At 46.5% G+C, this 27,900-nt stretch overlaps 1 protein-coding gene across 1 annotated transcript in view; it reads right to left on the bottom strand.

The window, feature by feature from the left end:
* LOC137562834 (neurogenic locus notch homolog protein 3-like) overlaps positions 1-27,900 on the bottom strand; it is a 111,889-nt gene that overhangs the window by 30,196 nt on the left and 53,793 nt on the right. The window contains exons 9-17 of the mRNA XM_068274579.1: positions 24,647-24,877; positions 15,081-15,236; positions 13,840-14,025; positions 13,329-13,442; positions 12,656-12,889; positions 11,717-11,827; positions 8,478-8,708; positions 7,060-7,215; positions 5,514-5,699 (exon numbers count right to left, since the gene is read on the bottom strand). Of these exons, the coding sequence (XP_068130680.1) occupies positions 5,514-5,699; positions 7,060-7,215; positions 8,478-8,708; positions 11,717-11,827; positions 12,656-12,889; positions 13,329-13,442; positions 13,840-14,025; positions 15,081-15,236; positions 24,647-24,877 (1,605 nt within the window). The remainder of the gene's footprint in view (positions 1-5,513; positions 5,700-7,059; positions 7,216-8,477; positions 8,709-11,716; positions 11,828-12,655; positions 12,890-13,328; positions 13,443-13,839; positions 14,026-15,080; positions 15,237-24,646; positions 24,878-27,900) is intronic.

Here is a 27,900-nt window from a genome sequence, read left to right as displayed (position 1 = left end):
GTGCTCCCAAGTAATCCGCAGCATCCCCGCTGCTAAACGAGGGCTGCAGAGCCCCCAAATCCCCCAGGCAAACATCCACAACTGCACTGAGGGGCAGAGCTTCCAGCTGTAGCTCTGCCCCTCCTGACGTCAATCGCCGCACGGATCGCCACCTCTCCCCGCCCCTCTCTGTGAAGGAAGAGTGAGAGGGGCGGGCAGAGGTGGCGATCCGCCGCGATTGACGTCAGGAGGGGCAGAGCTACAGCTAGAAGCTCTTCCCCTTCCAAGAAATGCCTGCGGATTGCCCCCCGGGCGATTTGGGGGCTCTGCAGGCCTCGTTTTGCAGCGGGGACACGGCGGACTACTTGTAATGGGAGCACTGAAGGGAACTATAAGGTAGGACACTTCATGTTCAGAAGAAATAATTAAAACTGTTAATAATGACATTTGAGGACTTTTTTTGTGTAATCCCTTATGCGGCCCAGCCTCATCCTGACTTTGCCTCCTGCGGCCCCCAGGTAAATTGGGTTTGAGACCCCTGATCTATATGCACAGTCCCTGCCCCATGTGAAATGGGAATAAATGTATTCTCTCTACACATCTTTTTTACTTTATTAAAAGATTACTGACATCACAACGTTTCGGAGGACTAACCTCCTTTGTCAAGTATAGCCAGTATCTGACACATATAACAACGAATACATCTTATATAGTTCCTCATTTCAAACCTTAACCAATCAGCATTGATTGTCGCTCTATGGCGACCAATTGCCTTCCGTCCGCCAAGCGGACCTAGTGGGGAACTTGTCATTAATATGCACATATGCTGTGCCTCCAATCATTGAGCAGGAAGGAGCGGCTTGACGCGCACAGAGAAGGGGCGTGTCCACTCTGCCGCCCCCGTGGCGCCCACCAATAGGGGAACTGTCCACAGATGACATGGCGTGAGGCCTCGCCCACCATGCGAGTGGACCTGACGGAAGACAGTTTCCCAGAAGGCGGAGCGGAACTCCGCCTTCAGGTCATGCCACGTGACGGTGTGACTGAGCGGACGAGTCATCGTCCGCCCGCCCACCATTGCCATTTTTATCCAGTGTTTACAAACAAAAGTGTTTTAATTAGTGTGACTTGGTGTCTGTTTTGAAGGTATCCCAATAAAGTTTTTGTATTTTTGAATTTGAGGTCTTATGTCACCTTCTTTACCTTTCAAATTAGTTCATACCACTAGCTGGAGACCCAATAAAAATAATATTAATACAAAGGGGCCAGAGGTGTGTGACACCCGACGAACTGTGTGGAATCCTATCAAATAGAGAGGAGCCTTTTTTTATAATTATTTTTTGAACACAGAGGGGCCGCACAGCACAAGATGGCTTTGCATGGAGGAATTATTAAAGTGTCAGATACCACGGTGTCATCTTTTCTTGAGGGCCCTGTCACACTGAGGCGGCACCCCACCTCAGCCTAATGAAAGTCTATGGGGGAGTGCCCTATCTAACGTGTGTCCATACCTACGTTACTGTGCGGCTCCTGCGGCATCCTCAGACGGTCTGCGTCGGACCGGAAGTTAGGGCCATTTTCCACTAGTGGCGATTGCGATGCTGAATCCCAAATTGCTAGTGATTTTTAAATCGCTACGGTTTGCCTAATAAAATTTCCACTACCGCGATTTATTTTTTACTTAAGCGCGATCGCGTCGCAGAACGATTTTTGCCGCGATTTTGCTATGCAGTGCATTGCATAGCAATATCGCCGGGAAAATTTGGAACTTTGCTGAATCGCAATCGTTAGCGTTTAGCGCAAACGCTAGCGATTGCTAGTGGAAAAGGGGCCTCATGGTCTGTAGTACATTGCGTGTCTTAAAAAAAACCACCGCAATGTTCAGCGTTGCGCATGCGCAGAAGCGCATTTTAACAATAAATTTCCGCGCACGTCATCGATTGCCGAACAGGAAGTAAGCGTCACATCCTGCTTGGCCGGATGCCAGACGGGGATTACTGCGTACCAATGCGGTAATCCCCGAAGGCCCGTTTCTGAATCTGCAGTGTGAAGTGTTCACATACATAAGATCTTGTGTCACAGTCAACAGTCAATGCCAGCCAGCATTTCATCATCACCTTTACAGCAAGGTAATGTGAGGGCAACAATTACATTTGGGGATTAGTAAGGGTTGAGCTGGTCTAGATCACAGCTTCCTGTAATTAATCACTCAGGGTTGGCAAAGATAACATTAATTAGGGGCCCCAGTTCAGCCTGCTTGTATATCAGATCTCTCAGCATCAGAAATCAAGACAAACGTGTTAATGGCTTATATTCATAGGGACAGATTTATCAAAGCAATGATGACAGTTTTTTCTTAATTCCTACCAACTTCATCACAGGTCTGGCCCTCCTCCCCACTGCTGTCCCCACTGCCCCTCCATTTGTTGCTTTCCTTCTCCTGCTACATGGCCTCTGAGGGAGGCCTTGGTGACACCCCTGTCCCGTCGGTGCGCTTTGCCCTCCTGCGCCCAGTGGCTCTCATTTTGCATGAATTTCCAGAAAAGTCATACAGTTAGAAAAGTGCAAAACCAGTGCTAATCTGTCATAGAAATAAGAAGTGGTTGATAGCACTTTTAAAACCCATGCAAAGCTGCCACACTGAGGGATGAACTGTCAGCTTGTGCTGTATGTGGTGTTTTATTCCCCACGACTGAATAAAGGTTTTCTTTCACAGCTGTCATTCACATCTCTTCCTTGTAATGCCCAGACAGCAGCTATACTGAGAGATATTTTTTTTTAATGAAAGTAGGGGTTTCTGGACTGGACCCTAGAAAGTGCTCTAACTGCTGCTGTTTTCATATCAAAATACTACTACTTACCTCTCACTCAGGGGATTCTCTCACAGATGGCACTAATTCCGAGAATTCTTCTCATCTCCTCCTGTTTTAGAACAGTTTTAGAGGAAAACTGCACCTGCTTAAAATGTCTGAGACAGTTCTGCACGATTTCTAGAAAACTTCTAGGATTTTTCACAGACACTATTGATAAATCTGGCCCAGAGATCTAAAGCTAGCCATACTTCATATCAACCAGCTACAGAACCTATTCGACCCCTTGGGATTAAGTTTTGTTTCCTGGAATTAAAATTGATTGAGTTTCCACCATTTAACATGCCTCCAACTCTGAAGATATATCAGTTGGTTTATTGTGACATAAACAAAAAAAAAAAATAGGACAAAATAACTGAAAAGTCAGTACTTTCTGGAGCAAACTTTTGTGACAATTACAGTTGCAAGTAGCTTTGGGTAAGTCTCGAAGAGCTTGCCACATCTTGTCAATAGGATTTTTGCCCATTCCTGAAGGCAGCACTGCTCCAGCTCTTATGTTGGATGGCTTTCACTCACGTACAGCAATCTTCAAGTCTGACCACAGATTCTCTAATGGATTGAGGTCTGGACTTTGACTAGGCCATTCTAACACATTTAAATAATTCCCATTAAACCACTCGAGTGTTGCTTTAGCAGTATGCTTCAGGTCATTGTCCTGCTGGAAGGTGAACCTCCATTCCAGTCTCAAATCACTGGCAGCATGACACAGGTTTTTCTCAAGAATATCCCTGCATTTAGCACCATCCAGCTTTCCTTCTACTCAGATTAGTTTCCCAGTCCCTGCTTCTGAAAAACATCCCGCAGCAGGATGCTGCCACCCCCATGTTTTACTGCGGTGATGGTGTCCTTGGGTAATGGAATGTGGTGGGTTTACAACAGACATAGCCTTTAGCTTGGAGGCAAATTTGGCAATAAGGTGCCTTGCTTGGAGCACCAAAATGACTAGAAACAGCCCTGCAATCTGAAGTTCATAGTTTATGCCAAGCACATCTGGTTCATCCAGCAACACAAGTACAATACACATTCATAGTTAATGAAAGGTATAAAAACATGCAACAATTGAGTTACATGTTTATATGATAGAATAAGTACCATAGAAACCAGGGCCAGCCTTAGGTTTTACAGCGCCCTGAGAGAAACCTGATTTTTGTGCCCCCCCCTTCATCCTCTTCGTCCATGTGCACACACATGCACGTACGCACACACAGGTCCACATGCAATGCACCTTTTCTCCTGAGATATCTCCTAGGACAGTGGTTCCTAACATTTTTGACGTCGTGACACATCACGGCAAATGCTCAAATCTCCGTGACACATCACATATGTATAATACTAGAAATACTATTCAAACGAATGGATGGAAAGAGTGCATTATCCTGAATATACTTGAAAATGAAGGCTAGAACCTTTCAGGAATATTAAAAAAAACAATCAGTGGGACAGTTAGTCGCCCCCCATACGTTCCCCCCCCCCCCCCATTTAGAATGATAGCACAGCACCGACAATTTGCACCACACATTATAGCCACAGTGCACCCCCCCCCCCCCCAAAAAAAAAAAACCCTCAGACTCAGTACAGGGAGGTAGCCAGGAATAGGTGCCCCCAATATAGGATCTCATGTGTAGGTGCCCTCAATATAGGTTGCCAAGCATAGGTGCCCCTAGTATAGGAAGTCAGTTGAAGTTCTCCATCCCCCCATAGGTTGCCAAGCGTAGGTGCCTCCAGTATAGGTAGCCAGGTGTTGGTGCCCTCAGTATAGGAAGTCAGTTGAAGGTCTCCATCCCCCCCATAGGTAGCCAAGCGTAGGTGCCTCCAGTATAGGTAGACAGGTGTTGGGGCCGTCAGTAAAGGTAGCCAGCTATTGGTGCCCCTAGTATAGGAAATCAGGTGTAGGTGCCCTCAGTATTGGTAATCAGCTATAGGCGCCCCCTTGGAAGCTGGCGCTCCAATCCGCTCCAGTCGCTCAGGTCAAATGCCGGCTATGATAGAAACCAGAAACACTGGGGAAAGGACCCTGCCCTTGCAAGCGTACAATTTAAAGTTTACCAGCAAAGTGTGGGATTTGGAAATTCGAACAAATATAAAACATCAGCCTTAAAGTGAATCTCCGGACTAAAAATCGACTCAGCAGCACTGAATAGGCCTGGTGCTTCTTTAACAGTATCACAGCATCAGAACTTTGTTTCTCTTATCCAAGCCTCATTTTTAGCTGTACAGAAGAAAACTGCCCGGGCTTTTTTCCCCTGATGCTGTGCAAAGCATGATGGGATTTCTGATGTTGTTGCTCTTGTTCTGCTGTTTTGGCGCAATTTGTTTTTTTAACATTTTGAATTTGACATTTGAAGCCTAGCGTGTGCAGCTGGAAGGGGTTATCAGGACACAGGACGGTTGGAACTGTGTCTCCTGCTCCTTGTCACCTCCTTTCAACCAAAAAGATGGCTGCCCCCATGACAAAGATGGCAGCCCCCATGAATCACAAACATTTGCCTGTTCTTTTAAAACAGGGTGGGTAAAAAATTATATTACCTATCTATTCTAATTAACATAACTAATGTAACATAATGACAGTATGTTTGTTTAGGCTGAAGTTCCCCTTTAAAAACATGACCATAGTGATAGGCATCATACTCTACTGTTCTACTAGTCTAGAATAAAGCAACTCACCTGGCTTACAAATACAGACGAACTTTCCTATTTGGTCCAGGCAGAAGGCACCATTTTGGCAGGGTGATAACAAGCACTCATTAATGTCTATTTCACATCGTGGGCCAGTGAAACCCCGGCGACAGCGGCACTGGAAGGACCCCCGAGTGTTCACACAGCGGCCAAAACGTCCACAAGGATTGGCACCTGCATAAAAGGAGCAACAAATGAATGCATTTAATAGAATGTATTCAGTGCAGATTACTGCACATGGGGCAGTGTAGCTGCAGACTGATGTTAATATCATACTGAATAGCACTGCTACTGTGATTTGGAAAGTGGAAGCCTTCAGCAGCTGTAACAGGAAACAGGGTTGGCGTACCACGCATCTTAGAGATGGCTCCCTATTGTGCATTCACAATATGCAATCACAAAAAGCAGGGCAACCGGGGAACCATTGTTGGGCTTCACGTGTGCCCACGGCTCACTGACGATTGTGGGGAGCAAAGGATAACCTGTATAGACCAAGCCCACAGAAGAGCTACTAAAACACAAAGTTAATGCTGGCCATTACACAAAGGTGTCAGAACAGACAGTGCATTGTAGTTTGCTGCACATGGGGCTGCATATTATTATTATTTAGTATTTATATAGCCCCAACATATTCTGCAATGCTTTAGTGAGAATATAGTCATGTCACTAACTTTCCCTCAAAGGGGCTCACAGTCTAATCCATACCATAGTCATATGTCCATCTATGGACAATTTATGGCGAAGCCAATTAACTTATCTATATGTTTTTGGGATGTGGGAGGAAACCCAAGCAGACACGGGGAGAACATACAAACTCTGCAGTTAGTGCCCTGGCTGGGTTTCAAACCAGGGACCCAGGGCTGTGCAAGGCGAGAGTGCTAACCACTACGCCAACGTGCTGCCCCCTTAGCTTCAGACCAGTCAGACTGCCTTTTTTTAGGAATTGTGGAAATGCATCACCTACCTGCCTAGATAGTGCACTATGTCAGAGACAGTGCCCTTAACTAGGAGACCAGGGTTTGAATCTGGGCTTTTCCTATTCAGTAAGCCAGTAACTCTTCAGTAGGGAGACTTGGGCAAGATGCCCTAACACTGCAGGGTAGCATACTGAACTTAGCGGCTGCAGATCTCTGGAACCTTGAGTCCAACAGGAGAAACCAACAAGAGAAATGCACTATACAAATGTTAGAATCATTATTAATATTGGTGAAGACCACCTACAGAAAATACAATTCTGATCCATGGAGGCTCCATCTTACAACTTAAAGGACTGTAAAAGACCTGCTGCTAACATCTTGGTGCCAGATAGCATATAAATCCTTTTGAGGTATTGTGGAGTACATGGCTCAACTGGTAGCACCATTTTGGTGCTACAAGGGGAACCTACACAAGTGGGTTGAATGTTTTGGCTGATCAGTGTAGATCAGCTGGAGCTAAATGTATCCTATATTTATGCACTGACCACCATATTACTGAAAAGCAATTTAATCCCCAATGTGAGATTGAAAGAGAGAGGTAGGCGGGGGCACATTACCTATTGAGCATTCATCCACATCCTGGTCACAGGAACCTCCAGTGAAGCCAGGTAGACATGTGCAGATTGCTCGCCCATTCACTGGGTTGGTGTCACACATGGCATTGTTGTGGCATGGATTGCTGAGACAGGCATTCTCCAAATGACAAAGAAGACCTGGAAAAGAGAAGACACAAATTATACTCTAGTCACTAGAGTATAGAGTCTAGTGGGTACCTACTGGCTGCACCAACAGTCCTTCAACCTAGATCATATCATTAGAAGAAAGAGAATCTTTGTGCCCCCCCTTCCGCACCAGTTTTAGGTAGATAGAGGTGCCCCAAGTATTAGGTAGCCCCCCAGTGGGCATTTCCAGGGAGTTTATGGCCTATTATTAAAGACTAGAGGAACAATGGAAAGAAAGTGGACTAGAGGAAGGAAAGAAAGAAAGAAAGAAAGAAAGAAAGAAAGAAAGAAAGAAAGAAAGAAAGAAAGAAAGAAAGAAAGAAAGAAAGAAAGAAAGAAAGAAAGAAAGAAAGAAAGAAAGAATCACTCTAATAGAGTAGATCACCTTTTGTTTAACCTCCTGGGCGATAATCCCGAGCTGAGCTCGGGGTATATCGCGCAGGAGGATTTCTCAGGCCCTGGTGGGCCGATTTGCCTAATTTTTTTTTTGTTACACGCAGCTAGCACCTATGCTAGCTGCGTGTAACTTCCGATCGCCGCCGCTCGCCGCCGATCCACGCCGTGCCGCGCAGTTCCTCCCCCCCCCCCCCGGACTCCCTGCGCAGCCTGGCCAATCAGTGCCAGGCAGCGCTGAGGGGTGGATCGGGACTCCCTCTGACGTCCCGACGTCCATGATGTCGGTGAAATCATCCCGCCCCGTCGCCATGGCGACCGGGGAAGCCCAGCAGGAAATCCCGTTCTGAATGGGATTTCCTGCTTACTCTGATCGCCGAAGGCCCAGGGCTCGCTACATGATTTCAAAAAATAAATTTTTTTTTAAAAAGTGCTGCGCTCCCTCCTGGGCGGTGCAATTGTATCGCCCAGAGGGTTAATGGACAACTTTGCTAAAATTGCACTTACCATGTGTGCATAGAACATAAGCATGTACAGTAAAGGCTGATGTAACCAGTAAGTCATCCTCCCGGCCAGTGACGGGATCAGCAGTAGGTGCAGAAAGGGAGGGTGAGATCATTACAGCTCACTGACTAGGTGTGCATCTGGGCCTCCCACTACAGCGCATTTCAAGGCTCCTCCTCTTCAATCAACTGATGAAGCATAGTGGGTGCCCTATTCAGTCTTACGAACAATAAAAATCAAAAGACCTGGGAGGGTGAGCTAGGCTTGAAGAACATTTCATATTTGTTCAATTTAAGATATCCAAAAATGTGTTTCCTACAGACATTTCCCAAGGAACATAAATGCCATTCCCTTACCAGTCTTGCCTGTGGGGCACTCGCAGTAGAAGGAGGCCACACGGTCATGGCAGGTGGCACCATTGAAGCAGACAGCCATGGCACAGTCATCAATGTTCTCACTGCAGCTCACTCCTGTCCAGCCATTAGCACAGATGCATTTGTGTCCACCTTGATTGTTGACGCAGGTCCCACCATTGTGGCAAGCATTGGGCTGGAGATGGCAATAATCTACTTCCGTACATAACTGACCTGTAACAAGAATACGATGTTTATTGTAATTTACATGGATCCCTGTAATCTAATGTAAACTATAACACTGCTGGAGCAAAGGGCATGGTAGGACACATTCATTGTAGAGTCAACAATACATCTTCCATCCAAGCAGTCACAGGTTATATCAGGGAACTCGCCTTCAGGGCTACCAAGGCTCGGGCCCTGGGCGGCAGCTGGCCAAGAGGCGGCTGGACATAGAAGAGGGATTGCTGCATATGAAGGAAGAGGCTGTACATGGAATACAAAGGTTGCAAATGAGGAGCAACACATGGAAATAGGAGCTGCTGCCCAAGGGACCTGCATAGAACTGAAGGAGGCTGCTGCACATGAATGTTAGACATGGAAGAAGGGGCTGCACAAGGAATAGGAGGGGTGCTACACATGGAAGGGACGCTGCAAGAAAGTTTACCTCGGGGGCAGAAAAACTATAATTCCAGTGTGGCCCGCCTTTGGTACTGCTCGTTAACTGATGAGAGGGCAGAGGGGAAATTTCTGTCGCTCATAATCTGGTTTAACCCATGACCACCCCACAACTCTGCAGGCAACACCATCGACTACAGGGGCAAGTATCCAAGCCATATCATATGTATGGTGGTACCACATATACTGAAGAACCTCCCAGCTCTATGTAATCGCTAGAAAACATAAAATATTAGCATTATTAAATACTACAAACTGGGTTAGGAGGTGCCAACAATAGTATTAAAAAAAATATCTAAAAACTGTTTACAAATAGGGGAGGGGTGGTTACTTACTTCCTCCAAGGATGACAAGCAATTCATTAAACCAAATTTATTAGACACACAATGCTAGGCATTTTGCAGGTCTAGCTTGCTTCATCAGGTGAAAGGGCAGTGTCAGGATAGCAAGCAATGGCCCGTAAAGCGCCTCCAAAGATTAAAATGTGTGTCATCTTTGAAGGAGGGTAGTAGTCAATTCCCCCCCACGTGTGCTCGCGTGCACACACACACACACACACACAGACACAGACACACAGACACACACACACACACAGACACACACACACAGACACACACAGACACACACAGACACACACACAGACACACACAGACACACACAGACACACACACACACACAGACACACACAGACACACACAGACACACACACACACACACACACACACACACACACAGACACACACAGACATACACAGACACACACACACACACACACACACACACACACACACACACACACACACACACACACACACACACACTTTTAAAATGTTATTAGATTCCTTACACCATTGTTGGCACCGTCTACCCCGTTTTATAGTTACTTATCTTAGTTGTTTTGTGGATATTTTGCTCACCCTTGTGATCCACACCTGCCTTGTGTTTGGTTGTCTTTCTTGCAACCTAATTTTGTGAGTAGTGTTTTTTTACCTTTACCCTTTATAATTTGTACTAACATACTGCACCACAAGAGGCTCGATGACGTCAGCCGTGATGTCCGATCGTCGACTGAAGCTCATTGGGGAGGCTGCGGCTCTCGCGGGATCGCGGCTAGGTTACTATAGCGACGGCGATCGGGGGGGGGGGGGTTCAGAAAGGTGCGGGGAACTTGGGGGACAGTGCTAGCTACAAAGGCTAAAGCAAATTTAACTAAAAAAATCCCTCCCGCGGACGCAGCCTCAGAAACTGCGTACCACCAGGGAGGTTAATTTCTTAACCCTTCCTGCAATTACAGGAATTCACTAAGTGTATTTCATCACCCTCCCCAAATAAGGTACTGCCCATCTATGTCAATAGAAATGCCCACATGCCCTTATTTTGGCACACTTACCGATGTGGGCTACCTTCATCACTATCTGTTGTCTATAGAGTAGCGGACTCAATTAATTGAGGGACGGATGTATGACCCCAATTGGGCTCTGTCTCTTAAATTAAGCATTTACCATAACTTTTCCGCTTCATTGACAACAACATATCCCATTAGTCCCTTGTTGATCTCATATACCCCATACCGCTGCTATACTTCCCATTGGGCCTTGCAACAATACTAGTCTTTATATTGCTCTGTATGGGGCGGAGCTGGCTTGCCGCCCTACATCTTTAAATATGCTGATAAATGTTGTAAGTTATATTATGTACGTTATATCTATCACTTTTATTGTGACCTTATCACTTCTTATACGCTTGTTATGTACCGTTTGTACTATTGCTCTTGAAATTTAAAACAAAATAAAAGAATCTTTAAAAAAAAAAAATTCTTAACCCTTTTGTTACTGAAATGTTAAGACCAGAAGACAAACACTATACACAAACACTACCAGAAGACAATACTATATACAAAAAGTTTGTTGAAGGTTTTTAGTTGTGCTCTAGATACAGTTTAACTGAGGCATCGCCACACTGGCCCTAGAATGTACATAAAAAAAGCATACAGTATTAAAGGACTTTAAAGCGGAATATAACCCTGCATTTCAACTTTGCTCTAAAACATTATTTACAGTATATTATATGCAACCAGCATTTTTTTTTTTTTACTAGACCAGCATTCGAAGGGTTACACACAGAGCTTTAAAGTTCCTGGAGAGAAATGCAGACACATCCAAGTTCAGATAGATACATTTTGTTTACATAAATGTATCTAAGTGTGAAATGTGACTCACTCTCTCTGATTGTGCAGGAGCTGGAGGACAGCCAAAGAGTGTGTAACAATTACCACTTGTTACATTCTGTTTAGTTAAATGTATCTATCTGAACTTCTGCATATCTCTCCACGGGACTTTAAAACTCTGTGTGTAACCCTTCGAATGCTGGTCTAGTAAAAAAAAAAAAAATGCTGGTTGCATATAATATGCTGTAAATAATGTTTTAGAGCAAAGTTGAAATGCAGGGTTATATTCCGCTTTAAGTCATAAGCTTATGGGTCACGGAAGGAAAAGTTGTACCAAATATACTGTAGAATCTCTTAGGTACACCAGAAAACATAAAACATTAGCGCTATTAGATACCTGTAAATCCTGGCTTGCAGACACATTCGTACTTGTTGATTCCATCCTTACATTCTCCATAGTCACAAGGATTACTGGCGCAGTCATCAAAATTGTGCTCGCAGTGGGTACCTGAGATACAGGACAGGAAATTAACAAGATGACATTTACTCTGCTAGCTTCTTCCTAAGGTCTACTACTGACCAGATTGCGGCTTTTGGTCACTCAAAGGAAATCTGTGGTGACTGAAATTGATTTTTCATGCATCAGTACTGTCTAAATCAAACACCTGAAACAAGTATGCAACCAATGTAGTCAAACTTAAGTCAAACTCCTGATCTGCATGCTTGTTTGAGGTCTATGACTAAACGTGTTAGAGGCTCGATCAGAGGATCAGCAGGAAAGCCAGGCAATTTGCATTGTTTAAAAGGTAATAAATGTCAGCATCCATATCCCTCTCAGGTCAGTTGATCTTTAATGCTGGGCATAAACGGCCCAATTTCTTCTTATCAATTGAGCCGCTGATGGCTCGATTGATAATTTCCGACATGTCCGATCACCGCGTGGATCGATACTCGGCTCGATCCCCTCGGGCGGACAGTAGGCAAAAACGAAGCGCTGATAAGCACTGATTAGAAAGAGCCCGCGGGGAAGAGCGGGAATTGATCCGCGCGCACGCGCCGGCATCGAGACGCTGGCTCGATACCGGCGCACTATCCACCCGTGTATTCCCAGCATAAGAGCACTCAGTAAAAGCTGCCAGCACATACTTAGACATAATAATGGATGCCAGATAAGGCAGCAACCAACTCATGCCTATGGGCACTATTACACTAATAACACCCATCTTCCTGGCGTATTCTCCACAAACAATACATCGAATGCAATCTATCTGCGTGATGCCAAACATTTCACACTGTAAAGCTTTGTGCGTAAAACATAACCAAATCTGGGTCTCACCTGAAGTTCCTGGCTGGCAGTAGCACAGGTATTTGTTGACCAGGTCAATACACTTTCCTCCATGCAGACAGGGGTTACTGTGGCACTCATTTATCTGGTTCTCACATCGATAGCCAGTATAGCCAGGGTCACATGTGCAAGTGAAGCTAGCGATGCCATCACGGCATTTACCATGGTGACAAGGGTCTGGCGAGCATTCATCTATATTACGTTCACAGAGAGGTCCCTCAAAACCTGCAAGAGATATGAGAATGTGAAAGGAGGAAAGATGGTAGACAAGTGGTGGAAGAAAGCAGAAATAAGCAGAACATGCCAACAAGGAGGCGCAGAACAGCACAGGATGGCTTTTGCATGAGCCAGGAGTTGGAGACAAGGCATGAAGGAGCTGAAGGCCAAGCATGGCGCTACAAGCCAAGTATGGCCGCCAAGGAACTCTGGCCTGGCAAAGCAGAAGATGAGGGAGCATGAAGCACAGCACACTGCACCAGCTAGGCCAGAGGGAGGAAGCGAGCTGCAGGCAGTTGGAATAGGTGGAAATCTACAGACAAGACTTACCGCCCTGAATATATAAAGAGACATCCAGAGAGCGTGAGAAAGAACAGGAAACAGCATCAGAGACAGACCCAAGGAGCAAGGTTACCCTCAGCCAGATAACCTGGAGTGAGGAACTCACCCTCTGCACAGCGACACTCGTAGCCATTGGGTCTATCCACACACTTGGCTCCGTTCTTGCAGGGAGTGCTGGCACACTCATCGATGTCAATCTGGCACATGGTGCCCGTGAAACCTGAAGGATACATTATTATATGCTGGACAATAAATAGGGATACATGATAACAAGGGTTGCCAGACAGACAGAGGTAGCACACGGTTATACACACAAACAGGGTATAAGATACATGATCATGAGGCCCAGCAATTCAGGTCCGAGATGGTCCATTGGAGGTTGCGAAGGGTGTCATAGCTGGGGTTGCAAAATCAAAAGGAATGGGGGGGGGGGGGGGGAGGACCATGCCAAAGGATTACAATCTAAAGCAGAGGGGGAGGGACACACTATGTGGGGCTGCGGAATAGGGAATAGGGTAAGCATTAAGGTACGGTAGGGGAATTCAGCTGTTTCTTTCATCCCTAGTGATCATAGTGAGAGGCACCATACTCTACTCTTTTAGCATAGAGCAACTCACCTGCCATGCAGACACAGGTGAACTCCCCTATTCCCTCCAGGCAGGTGCCATCGTTCTGGCAGGGAGTTGACAAGCACTGGTTAACTTCTGCTTCACACCGAGGACCGATGTAACCTGGATCACACTGGCACTGGAAGCCCCCCTGAGTGTTCACACAGAGGCCAAAGTGTCCACAAGGATTGACACCTGCATAGAAGGAGCAACAAGTTAATATCACACTGAACAGCATTGCTTATGGAATTTAGGAAGAGGAAGCCTTGAGCAGCTATAACAGAAAAGAAAGGAAAGTATCACCTGCATAGATGTAGTACCACTTTGGCACACAGTTTTCTAGAGATGCTTCCCAACTGTGATTGTGAGCCGACGGGGTCAGAGCATCTCCAAAATGTCAAGTCTTGTGAAGTATTACCTTCATGAAGTGTTTAGTACTTACCAAGAGTGTGTCCAAAGAAGGATAAGCTGAGAACTGGCTATAGTGTCATGTGTGCTCAAAGCTCATTGATGAGTGTGGGGAGCAAAGGACACAAAGTCTGGTCTGAGCCCACATAAAAGCTACTATAGCACAAACTGCTGTAAAAAATGAATACTGGTCATGAGAGAAATGTGTCTGAACACACAGCACACTGCAGCTTGCAGTGTATGGGGCTGTGTAGCCAGAGACCAATTATGGTGTCCTTGTGGACCTGAAAGAAAGTGCCTATAATGGGTACATGAGTGTGAGTGGACAATAATGGGTACATGAGTGTGAGATAGGACAACACTCTAGGGGCTTGATTCACAAAGTGGCGCTGACACTAAAGGTTAAAGCCTTTAGTGCCCCTTAAGTATCGTCGCACCCAGTGCGGCGATAGCGGCGCACCGGGTGCCCCCAAAGTGGCGCATTGATGCGCCATTTCAGAGTCACCTGATGCGCCATTATCGTCACACCGGGTGCGACGTTTAAGGGGCAGCAGGTGGGACGTTATCGGCTGTTCCAGCGCCGCGATCTGGGTGGTCCTATGGGCGCAAACCACCTAACGCTGTAGTTTAGCGCCGGTTAGTGAATCAAGCCCTGAGACAGCTTAAACATAGCATTAGGCTGTGTCAGGACTGTGTTGCGCTATGTACATACTGAACTGTGAATTACTTTGGAAAATACTGGCGCACCATCCTGTACTGCTGATAAAGACTGCATTTGCGTGCCTTAAGATAATATTTACATGAGTGTGAGGACAGGGTGTGAGAGGTGGGGGGGACATTACCTAGGGAGCACTCATCTACATCCTGGTCACAGGAACCTCCAGTATAGCCAGGTGGACATGTGCAGATTGCTCGCCCAGTCACTGGGTTGGTGTCACACACGGCAATGTTGTGGCATGGATTGCTGAGACAGGCGTCCTCCAAATGACAAAGAAGACCTGGAAAAGAGAAGACACAAAGTATACTTTTCAGCATGGTATCGTCATGCATTGTTTTTATTATTTGATTTATATAGTTCCAACATCATCCGTAGCGCTGTAGTACGAAACAAACATCGGGGGCATAGATAGACGAGAAGTTCAAAACACTGTACAATCAGGGCATCCAGCAATACAAGTACATACATAGGTGATGTGTGGTTTCAGACATCATTAAAATTGGTACATGCCCATATGATAAATTACAGCAAAATAAGAACCAACGGGGCTGATGCACAAAACAGCGGTAAGACTGCGGTTCACATTCCAACAACAAGACAAAGTGACAAAGAAGACCTGGAACAGAGAAGACACAAAGCATACTTTACAGTAAGCTATTGTCATCAACATTTTAAGCTTTTACTGCATACTCTTGGTAGCAATACGTACAAGTTATATGCTGCTGAAAGTACTTGGAATAGCACTGGGTTGGGTAGGGGTGGGGGTGGGGGGGTGAAAGTACTTGGAATAGCACTGGGTGTGTGTGGGTGTGTGTGTGTGTGTGTGTGTGTGTGTGTGTGTGTGTGCGTGCGTGCGTGCGTGCGTGCGTGCGTGCGTGCTGTGTGTGCGCTCCAATCAACTTCATCATTTAATCGAATAGACGGAGAATTGATTACATTCCATTCAATTCGATCGATGGACATTGGCTGATATTTTGAAAAGGGGGGGGAGGGGGAGTTCGCGCATCCCAAAAAACATGCTGCAATTGACTGGTTAATATCGCTCAGGCATGCACCACCTCTATTAGGCTGAAAATGCATGCCCTGCGTCCAAAACAAATGCTACATTTATTATACTATAGAGGAACTTTGGCTTCCACCATAGTTTGCATGCAAAGTATACTATACTGGACACTTTAGGTGCTTACACACATGCGACTATAGTCGTTTGAAACGATCGTTCCCCGATCGTTTCAAACGACGATCGTTTAAAAAAAGGCAACCAACGATCATTAAGTCTAACGACGGACGAGCTAGATCGTTAAAAACGAACGATCTAGCTTGGCGGATTTTTACCAACGACGATCGTTTGCAAAAGTAGTACATCGTTGGAAACGGTCGTTCGTACTAGGCTTGACATGCGCATTTCGCTATTTCTCCATGAAACTTCTAATTTTTATGCGCAAGCGCAATAGTTGCTTTACGTGATGTAACGTTCGTTCTAACGATCAGACCGTTACACACAATTTAAAACTAACTTTACTTAGGTCGTTCTTTCATCAATTAAAAGTTCGTTCGTCGTTCTCAACGAACGATCGTTGTCGCATGTGTGTACGTAGCATTACGCCAAAGGGAGGTAAACCTCTGGGAAAGTGGCCAAAATGTAGCATTTGGATTGGAAGCAGGGCATGCATTTTCAGCCTAATAGAGGTGGTGCATGCATGAGCGATTAACCAGTCAATTGCAGCATGTTTTTAGGGATGTGCAAACTCCCCCCCCCCCCCCCCCCCCCCCACCTTTCATAATTTTGCTAGTATGTAACTACCAGGTTAGTTGCTCCCAGCCTGTATTCCTGAGTTTCCTGTTTGCATGGTAAGTAATAGTAGTTTTGCATATGATTTGCATCTGAATTAAATGCGAAGTGTGCAGATAGCTTATTAGAGGAGTTGCAAATGTGAGCTGTTGGTCATTTCAGATGCAGCCTTTGTGTTATGCACTGGCCCTCTCCTCGCTGTCCATTAAAATGTAAGTTACACATTTTTGCTTAGCTGCTCCCAAGGTTATACATATGTTGTTTTTAATTTACGTTAGGCCACTTGCCTGGAGGTCTACCTCACCATGGTGCAAGTGTCCAGTATATTATACTTTGCATGCAAACTATAGTGGAAGCCAAAGTTCCTCCATAGTATAATAAATGTAGCATTTGTTTTGGACGCAGGTCATGCATTTTCAGCCTAATAGAGATGGTGCATGCCTGAGCGATTAACCAATCAATTGCAGCGTGTTTTTAAGATGCGCAACCCCCCCCCCCCCTTTTAAATAATTTTGCTAGTATGTAACTACCAGGTTAGCTGCATCCAGCCTGTATTCCTGAGTTTCCCATTTGCATGCTAAGTAATAGTAGTTATGCATATGATTTGCATCTGAATTGAATGCGAAGTGTGCAGATAGCTTATTAGAGGTGCTGCACATGTGAGCTGTTGGTCATTTCAGATGCAGCCTTTGTGGTATGCGCTGGCCCTCTCCTCATTGGCTGATATCTACTCAATTGGACAAGATTGAAGATATCATCAATCGTGAAGGAATAAACTTCCATTCACATGATTTCGAATGACACAGAATCGAGTTTTGGTTTCAGATAAAACATTGATTTACTGCTTTAACTGGTTCCGGACCGACACAGTTTAAATCTACGTCCTGCATGTGGCTGCGTGGATCTGACAGGACGTAGACCTCAACACTTGTCGCTATTTGGTTCCGCCGCTCCCGCCGATCATGCTGCTGTCTCCCCGACGCATATCACTTGCCCTGCCGTCTATATGACGGCAGAGCTGTGTGAGCCAGTCAGGAGCCGATTTGATTGTTTGTGATTTCATGATGACAGCCATCTTTTTGGTTGAAAGGAGGTGACAGGGAGCATGAGACACAGTTCCAACTGTCCTGTGTCCTGAGCACCTCTCCCAGTTGATAGGCAACGTGAACAACAACAGAGGCAATCCCATCATGCTCTGCACAGCATCAGGGGAAAAAAGCCGGGCTTTTTTTCTTTGATGGGTGGAGCTTAGATAAAAATGCAGCTAAAAATGATTATTTGGTAAGAAAAACAAAGTTCTGATGCTGTGAAACTGTTAAAGAAACACCAAGCCTTTTCAGTTCTGCTGAGTAGATTTTTAGTCCGGAGGTTCACTTTAAGGGGGCAGACATTGCTGGTACAGAAGTAGTTAAACTGTAGATTCAAATATTTCTTTAAACCTGTTTAAATATCTAAAGACAAGAGAATATCTGAAACAGCATCTAATTTTCCCACGCAGTCTATAACTTTAGATCAGTAACTCATTTAGGCTGGGAGCTCAGAACTGTTACTTGTTCTTCTAGCAGATTACTGAACAGGAAGACGGCTGCGCATTGAAAAATATATCACCAACAGTGGCGGACATACGGCCGTGCAGGCAGTGCCGCCGCACAAGGGCTCCTGAAGTTCCATTGCTTCAGGGGCCCATTAAGTATTGCTGTTTTTTTTTTATTATTATTATTTATTTTTTTTCCTGGGGGGCCCCGACTCCTATCCTCCCCCCTCACCTCGGGGCCCCCTTCTCATGCGGCGGGAGAGCGGCAAATACAGGAAGTCTCCGGGGCTCCAGGCAGGCCCTAGAGGCTCAGCGGCCGCTTGGTCTCCGATGTCTCCAACTCTGTATACTGCTCGCTACTAAACCAGGAAGTAGCGAGCAGTATACAGAGTTGGAGACACGGGAGACCAAGCGGCTGAGCCTCTAGCGCCTGCTGGAGCCCCGGAGACTTCCTTTATTTGCCGCTCTCCCGCCGCGCATACCGGGAGGGGGGCCCCCCGAGGTGAGGGAGGGAGGATAGGAGTCGTGCCCCCCACCCGGATAGCTACCCACCCACCCGGCTACCTACCTACCTACCCGGCTACCTAAAGGCTACCTACCTACCCACCAGGCTACCTACCTACTAACCCGGCTACCTACCCACCCACCCGGCTACCTACCTAGACTCGGCTACCTACCTACCTACCCACCTGGCTACCTTCCTATCCACCAGGCTACCTAACCACCCACCCGACTACCTAACCACCCACCCGGCTACCTACCCACCAGGCTTCCTACCCACCCACTCGGCTACCTACTTAACCACCCACCCGGCTACCTACCTACCTACCGGGCTAGTTACCCACCCACCAGGCTACCTAACCACCCGGCTACCTACCCACCCACCCGGCTACCTACCCACCCACCAGGCTACCTACCCACCCAGCTACCCAGCCACCCGGCTACCTACCCACCCGGCTAAGGGCTACCTACCTACCCACCAGGCTGTCTACCTACCTACCCACCCACCAGTCTATCTACCTACCCACCAGGCTACCTACCTACCCACCCACCCACCAGGCTACCTACCTACCTACCGGGCTATTTACCAACCCACCCACTAGGCTACCTAACCACCTGGCTACCTACTCACCCGGCTACCTACCCACCCACCTACCCACACAACCGGCTACCTACCCACCCACCAGGCTACCTACCCACCCAGCTACCCAGCCACCCACCAGGCTACCTAATACCAGGCTACCTACCCACCCGGCTAAGGGCTACCTACCTACCCACCTACCAGGCTGCCTACCTACCCACCCACCAGTCTACCTACCTACCCACCAGGCTACCTACCTACCTACCCACCCACCAGGCTACCTATCCACCCAACCACCCATGGGAGCTGCGCGCCGGATGGAGGCTGGGACAGGAGGTCTGCTGCTGCAGGTGAGTAAATGTTTTTTGGTTTTTTTTTATTTATATTAGCAGGTGTATGTTCTGGGCAGGTCTGCCGACATGATTGCACGTATTTTCTGGGCAGGTCTGCCGACATGATTGCACGTATTTTCTAGGTATATCTGCCGACATGATTGCACGTATTTTCTGGGCATATCTGCCGACATGATTGCACGTATTTTCTGGGCATAAGTGCCGACATGATTGCACGTATTTTCTGGGCATATCTGCCGACATGATTGCACATATTTTCTGGGCATATCTGCCGACATGATTGAATGTATTTTCTGGGCATATCTGCCGACATGATTGCACATATTTTCTGGGCATATCTGCCGACATGATTGCACGGATTTTCTGGGCATATCTGCCGACATGATTGCACGTATTTTCTGGGCATATCTGCTGACATGATTGCACGTATTTTCTGGGCATATCTGCCGACATGATTGCACGTATTTTCTGGGCATATCTGTCTACATGATTGAATGTATTTTCTGGGCATATCTGCTCACATTATGTGTATTTTCTTGAGAAAACCTGCACAATTATGTGAATTTTCTGGGGAAAGGGTCACCAAAACTTGGGCCCACTGTCCTTGCGTTGCACTTTTCAAGGGAACCTGAGGTGAGAATAATATTGAGGCTGCCATATTTCTCTCCTTTTAAGCAATACCAGTTGCCTGGCTGCCGTGCTAGTCCTCTGCCTCTTATTCTTTCAACCATAGACCCTGAACAAGCATGCAGCAGGTCAGGGGTTTCTGACAATATTGTCAGAACTGAGAAGATTAGCTGCATGCTTGTTTCTGGTGTAATTCAGTTTATTACTGCAGCCAAATAGATCAGCAGGGCCGCCAGGCAACTGATATTGTTTAAAAGGAAATAAATATGGCAGCCTCCATACTCTCCTCACTCTCACCCCGGGATCACTTTAAATTACAATTAGCTCCGCCCTCATCCGGTCATTGCCACACCCATTTTTTGCCGCGGCACTTAACGCCGCAGGTTCTATCCACGCCCGTTTTTGCCGCAGCGCGCGCCACAGGTTATAGCCACGCCCACATAGGGGCCCACAATTGAAATTTTGCACAGGGGCCCACTGCTGGCTGTGTCCGCCACTGATCACCAACATCACACCTTCTTGTTAAATATCTTCAGTTCTGTGAAACTTAAACTAGTTTCATATAATTCGACTCGTAATGAATGTTCAGTGACATTTTGCAAAGACCTTGAGATCGGTTGTATTTCAACTTTAAAAAACAAACAAACAAAAAACCATGGCAAGTACTTATAGAATATATGGTATTTTGAGTCATTTTAAAGCACATGTGTTGAACTCCAGGCCTAGAGGGCCGGATCCATGCCAGTGTTTAGGATGGACTGAGAAAGAGAGGAATGTGTTCTGCCTGATTGACCACACCTTTCCTTATTCAGACCCACCAATTGATTTGAGCTGTATCAAAAATGTGTGAGGATCTCGGCCCTCGTAGGATCAGTTTGACATACCTGTTTTAAAGCATTGGGAAGGTTCTCGGCAAAAGGGAAATAAAGTGAGCATTTAAAGGGAACCTAAACTGAGAAGGATATGGATTTTTCTTTTTAAAATAATACCAGTTGCCTGACTCACCTGCTGATCCTGTGTCTCTAATACTTTCAGGCACAGCCCCTGAACAAGCATGCAGATCAGGTGCTCTGACTGAAGTCAGACTGGATTAGCTGCATGCTTGTTTCAGGTCTGTGAAACACACACTACTGCAACCACAGAGATCAGCAGGACTGCCAAGCAACTGGTATGGTTTAAAAGGAAACATCCATATCCCTCTCAGTTTAGGTTCCCTTTAAAGTGCTTGCAATTAATTTCTAGCATAGTTCTTAACAGTTCTAAACCAATTTTAAAGCTTCCATCTATCCTATGGACCTTCCCATGGGTTTCAAATATTTTTAAGTGCTTCACAACGAGCGCAGTTAAAACCGCGCAGGAGATTTGGGCGTAGCCAGCATCACCATAGGCAGTGATAGGAATTACGGTAATATCGGCGCACAGTGAGTAACTTAGGCACTGTCAGAAGACAGAGCTTAAGTTACTTTTAAAACACTGTAATTTCAGCAATAGCGAGCAGCCGAATTACATCATTCCCCACCATCCATATGGACCTGGAGGGGGAATAGTAATTAACCCCGCCAGGACTTGAGCAGGATAAACCGTATATCTGCTGTATCCTGTGCCCTAGTCTCCCAGGGGCGGATTCATAGGAACGCTTTCACAATGCTACGATTTTCTAAAATGTGTAGATTGTCTGTTCAACTGATTCCCTACATTTGGGAAATGGTAAACTGTGTATATTTGCTAACATTAACCCTTTCCAATCCAATTAATCAATCAACTACATCCTGCCAGCACTTACTCTATCTAGTACAGATCAGAATGCTGACAAGAGATAGTTTACAAATTTGCAGAGGTTTTGCTACTGGTAGCTTCTGAAGCACAAACACTCTGCAATCTGTATAAGTGACACGTTATTCTTGTTCGATGCTTAGGCCAATGAGATTTCATGGAACGATTATCCTTAACAGGACAAAAACTATCCTGGGCTGGTAAAACTTCATGCTTAACCACCCTGGCGTTCTGATTAAATCGCCAGGGTGGCTGCGGGAGGGTTTTTTTTAAATAAAAAAAAAACTATTTCATGCAGCCAACTGAAAGTTGGCTGCATGAAAGCCCACTAGAGGGCGCTCCGGAGGCGATCTTCCGATCGCCTCCGGCGCCCAGAATAAACAAGGAAGGCCGCAATGAGCGGCCTTCCTTGTTTTGCTTATATCGTCGCCATAGCGACGAGCGGAGTGACGTCATCGACGTCAGCCGACGTCGTGACGTCAGCCGCCTCCGATCCAGCCCTTAGCGCTGGCCGGAACTTTTTGTTCCGGCTACGCTGGGCTCAGGCGGCTGGGGGGACCCTCTTTCGCCGCTGCTCGCGGCGAATCGCCGCAGAGCGGCGGCGATCAGGCAGCACACGCGGCTGGCAAAGTGCCGGCTGCGTGTGCTGCTTTTTATTTCATTAAAATCGGCCCAGCAGGGCCTGAGCGGCAGCCGCTGGCGGTGTTGGACGAGCTGAGCTCGTCCAGACCGCTCAGCTGGTTAAAGAGAGCCTGATGAGGAAAAAAATTGTTATACATACCTGGGGCTTCCTCCAGCACCCTTCAGGCTGATCAGTCCCTCGCTGTCCTCCTGCGCCGCCTGGATCCTCCGCTATGCGGCCCATTAACTTTGCAAGTTAGGGCATACTGTGCATGCACGGTCCAGCCATGCCTGCCCCTTCACGCTCCTGACGCGCAGAATGTTCCCGGCCATGGGAGCGCACGAGCAGCCGAGCTGCACCGACTGGTGCCGACTTGCAAGATCACCGGGCCGTCTAGCGGAGGATCCACGAAACATTCCAGAGGGTCCGCACACTCTTAAACACCAAGTCCTGTTTATTCAAACACGTGACGCAACCATTCCAAGAACCAACAAATCGTTTCGGGGCCCCAAGGGGTCCCCTTTGTTAAGGCAACAGTACAGAATGTTCTTATTGCTGACTGATTGATTGAATCGGGACAGTATCACACTATGGTCTCGATTCATAAAAGTGTGTGCGGTAGTTCAGAGAAGGGTGGGAAATTACCGCTAGTGGTAAATGAGGGTTTTTGCAGTGAATTCATTCAAAAAATTCAGAGTGCAATGTGATTGCGATAGCAGTCGGTAAGTGTGCGGTGTGGTGCGGAAAGATGTCGGTATAATTTGCTGAGTGCGGTAGTTTGCCGCTGACTTCCTAATGACAAGGTGCATGCTGGGTAGAAGTGGGCAGTTTTAGACACACGTGACTTATTTATTATAAATTATTATATTATATAATATATATATTTTTTTTTTTAATTTATATTATTATAATATATATATTTCTTATAAATTATCTAACTCTGTGCGATTTCTAAAAGCCTGGGTGATATTACAACCACCAGGGCCGGAGCTACCATAGGAAAAAATAGGCAGTTGCCCCAGGGCCCCAGAGCCTGTAGGGGCCCCCAAGGTGTCCCTCCCCCATCTTAACTATTGCTCCCCAGGGACTCTGCAGAGTCTGTTAAGTTGGGAGGTGATTGGGGGAGGGTCAGCAGCCAGCTCAGGGGCCCAGGAGGGACATTTGGCTGCAACAAAGGGCCTCTAATTATGCTTTTTTGTCGGGAGGGGAGGGGTGTCTGTTGAGGGGCCCCCAGGCTAATTTTGCCCTAGGGCCCAATTGTTACTTGAACCGGCCCTGACAACCACTCTTCCTCCTCTGTATCCATAAAAATTGCATAACATTAAGTTCAAAGGGCTCCATTTGTCACCTAAAATGCTACTGAGTAGAGCAAACTCGCCAGGTCTTTGTTAGTTTGTTGTTTATCGCTTCCTTACTTCCCCTTTTTTCTTTCATGAATACACTTCATTCAGTTTATCGACACAAACAACGTTTTCATTACCGCACTATTACCACATGCAGTAAAACATGCGTTAAATTTTATGAATCCACTATCAGCAACATACTATGCGGTAATTTACCGCTTGGGAGATAACGCATGTGGTAATGCTTTATGAATCGAGGCCTATGTGAGATTTGTTTACAGGTATTAGTGACTGAGGAGGAACGTGCAGCAACAAGCTCTGTTGAGCTGAGTATTGTATTTGAATCCGTCTGGAATATTGCTGCAGCAAACCTAATTAGTGAGAGCGGTTATTGATAAATGAACTGGCGCAGTAATCAGTTCGAACTGAACTTCACAATAAAAATCAAAAACATCTGGGAGGGTGACCTAGCCTTTAAAAACATATCATATTTGTTCAAGGTAAGATATCCAAAGATGTATGTGCTACAGTAATTCCCTGAGGAGCATGGATGCCATTCCCTTACCAGTCTTGCCCATGGGACACTCGCAGTAGAAGGAGGCCACACGGTCATGGCAGGTGGCACCATTGAAGCAGACAGCCATGGCACAGTCATCAATGTTCTCACTGCAGCTCTCTCCTGTCCAGCCATTAGCACAGATGCATTTGTGTCCACCTTGATTGTTGACGCAGGTCCCACCATTGTGGCAAGCATTTGGCTGGAGCTGGCACTCATCTACTTCTGCACATAACTGACCTGTAACAAGAATATGGTGTTCATTACAATTTACATAGATTCTCGGTAGTCTGGTTTTATACACAGGAGTCACACATCCCTGAAATCTAATGTAAACTATAACATTGCTGGAGAGAAGGGCATGGTAGGACATATTCATTGTAGAGTCTACAATACGCCTTCCATCCAAGCAGTCACAGGTTGTATCAGGGAGCTGGCCCCGAGCGGCAGCTAGCCAAAGGGTGGCTGGCATGGCACAGGGACTTCTGCATATTGAAGAAAAGACTGCACATGGGATACAAAGGTTGCAAATACACATGGAAATAGGAGCTGCTGCCCAAGGGACCTGTATAGAACTGAAGGAAGCTGCTGTACATGAATGTTAGACATGGAAGAGTGGGCTGCACAAGCAATAGGAAGGGGTGCTACACATGGGAAAGCTGCAAGAAAGTTGACCTAGGGGCAGAAAAACTATAAATCCAGTCTGGCTCGCCTATGGAACTGTTTGTCAACTGATGATAGGACAGAGAGGAAATTGCTGTCACTCATAATCTGGTTTAAACCATGACAACGTCACAACTCTGCAGGCTACACCATTCACAACAATGGCAATGTGATGATCCGCTCAGCTGGCTGCACAGGCAGACAGCTGTTTGTCCATTCCTCTAGTTTGTGGGCTGCAGGTCTCTGGAACAGAGACCTGTCTTTTCATTGCAAGTTTCTGTTCTGTTCTCTTGCTGGGGAATTTGCATACATTCGTTATGCAAATCCTCTACCTGCCTTCTTTGATGACTGGCACTATAAGAGCTTTATGTTTCCCAGAATGCTTTGCTGGTCATTTCCCTTCCTTGCTCAGTTCCTGATGGACACTGCTGGAGTGTCAGCCATTGCTATCTAGTATAGTTAATTCCTGGGGGTTGCTTTTGGCTCCCCTTCTAGCCCAGTCAGGTTGTATTATCTGTATTGCCTGTTCTGTCTTGTCTTGCCTGTTTGCCATTGTCCTGTCCCTATGGTGGTTGACAGGAAATGGTTCTGATCTATGTTCTTGGAGTATAGCTGGTGCAGCGGTTGCTACCAGCTATCTCTTCTGTTCTGTTTCCTGGGATCGCGCTAGCTACTTTGTGCTAGCGCTGGGGATCCTTCTGTTCTGTTTCCTGGGATCGCGCTAGCTACTTTGTGCGAGCGCTGGGGATCCTTCTGTTCTGTCTTGTCGGTCGCGATTGCGCTGTCACCAACGGCGGTTGATAGCGAATCGTTCTGTCTTGCTGAGATCGCACTAGCCGCTAGCGTTAGCGGCTGTGGATCTTTCTGATCTATGTTCCTGCTTGGATCACACTTGCTCTGGCGGAAGAGCGGTGGATCCTTCCTGCCTAGTTCTTGTTTTTCGTGTGTCTGTCTTGTCCGCTGCGCTTGCTACAGGCTCGGTGAGGTAACCGTTAAGCAAGCGCTCGCGTCCCGTTTCATGTTTGTCTGTTTATGGTTAGTTAGGCGTGCTTGTCTCTATTGTGCTTATCACGTGGAGATCGCGCATAACCGCTTGCACTGTTGCGAATGAGTGCGGTGTTCGCGGTTAGCTAGCGGTTGTTGTTTTCCGTATCTCCTTATTGTATTTGCTGTGCCTTTGCTACCCTTGTATTCTATTCTGCCTTGTGTCACGTCTCGCGATCGCACCTCTCGCGATCGCGTTCCTATTTCGTATCTGCTGTTGTGTGTGCGTGGTCGCGGAGTGGCGACTGGATTGGCGCACACACATACAACCTATCCCTTTTGCTCAATCTCATTCACTATCGCCTCTCTTGCGATTGCATTCTGCGCTTCGTACAATTCCTGTCTGGCACTTGTGGAGGTACAGAGGATTGGTTCCTCTGCACTCCCCAGCGCCATCTGCCGACAGGAATTTCCCTCTACAGGTGCGTAGCACCTTTTGCTGGGTTCCTGCAAATTATACGCTTGTGGAGGATCTCCGCCGTGTCAGCGCACGCGTTGTGCGCTGATCACGGGGAAAGTTCCACAATCGTGACAGGCAAGTATCCAAGCCATATCATATAAAACATAAAGGGCCCTTTTCCATTATATCAGTTGCTGTCAGGTATAACTGAAAGGAGAACTGATGTGGAAGGTAATGTCCATATTTCCCTATGGCTCAATGGGCAGTATTTTAGGTTAACAATGTGCTGTTAACCTATAATAGTGGTGGATTTACCTCCCCATAAGTAGACACCACAGTCTGTAAACACTGAAAAAGATTCTCAATTGGAGCTACAATTGGAGCTATCTGTGGTTTATAGAAGCCAAAGTGCCTCCGGCTTATACAATCCACAGATAGCTCTAAATGTTGCCTGAGGAAACTGGGTGATACCCGCGAAAAGCGTTTCTTTTTCCGTGGATACAGACTGTGGTGTCTACTTATGGGGAGGCAAGTCCACCACTTCCTCCTCTTCTTAAACGGTTTTTAATCATTTTTATCCTGAATTGGCGCCTATGTTATTTTACACTATATATTAGAGGGAGGAGTTATTTGCCCTTTTTTTTCTATGGAGCGCGACAATCTTAACCCGAGTGGGATCGGGTCGAATCTCCCCACCTGCTATCTTAGTGGTTGCCAATGGTAACCCAATTTTGTGAGTAGATTTCCATATACACGTATGTTGTTAATACCCAATTGAGTTGACACACTGCATTATTTTTGGCTCTCCATTTCTCTTTTTCTTTCTGAATATCTATATGGTTGTACAGCTGCATACTGTACAGTCACACCGCCTTGGCAGGACTGCCTGCTGCCATGTATAGGGCTTTGCTGGCCTTCAGTAATTCCACATATCCGGATGAAAAGTGGACTATGGGCTCAACCATCAACTGCATTTCTTTTCTCACCTCTGCATCAGTATAGAGCCCAGCAGAGCCGGGACAAGGTCCTCCAGCACCCAAGGCTAAGACACCAAAGTGTGCTCCCCCCCCATCCCTCCCACCCCAGCCATCACACACCGATTGTTATTAGATTAATAGGCGCCCCAGGGCCCCCAACCCCCCCCCCCCCCCCCCAA

This window comes from Hyperolius riggenbachi, chromosome 3 (genome assembly GCF_040937935.1).
Source record: "Hyperolius riggenbachi isolate aHypRig1 chromosome 3, aHypRig1.pri, whole genome shotgun sequence".
In the NCBI taxonomy this organism is placed as follows: Eukaryota; Metazoa; Chordata; class Amphibia; order Anura; family Hyperoliidae; genus Hyperolius; species Hyperolius riggenbachi.
Note: the sequence above shows the minus strand (reverse complement) of the source record. Positions and strands in the feature narration are given on the sequence as shown.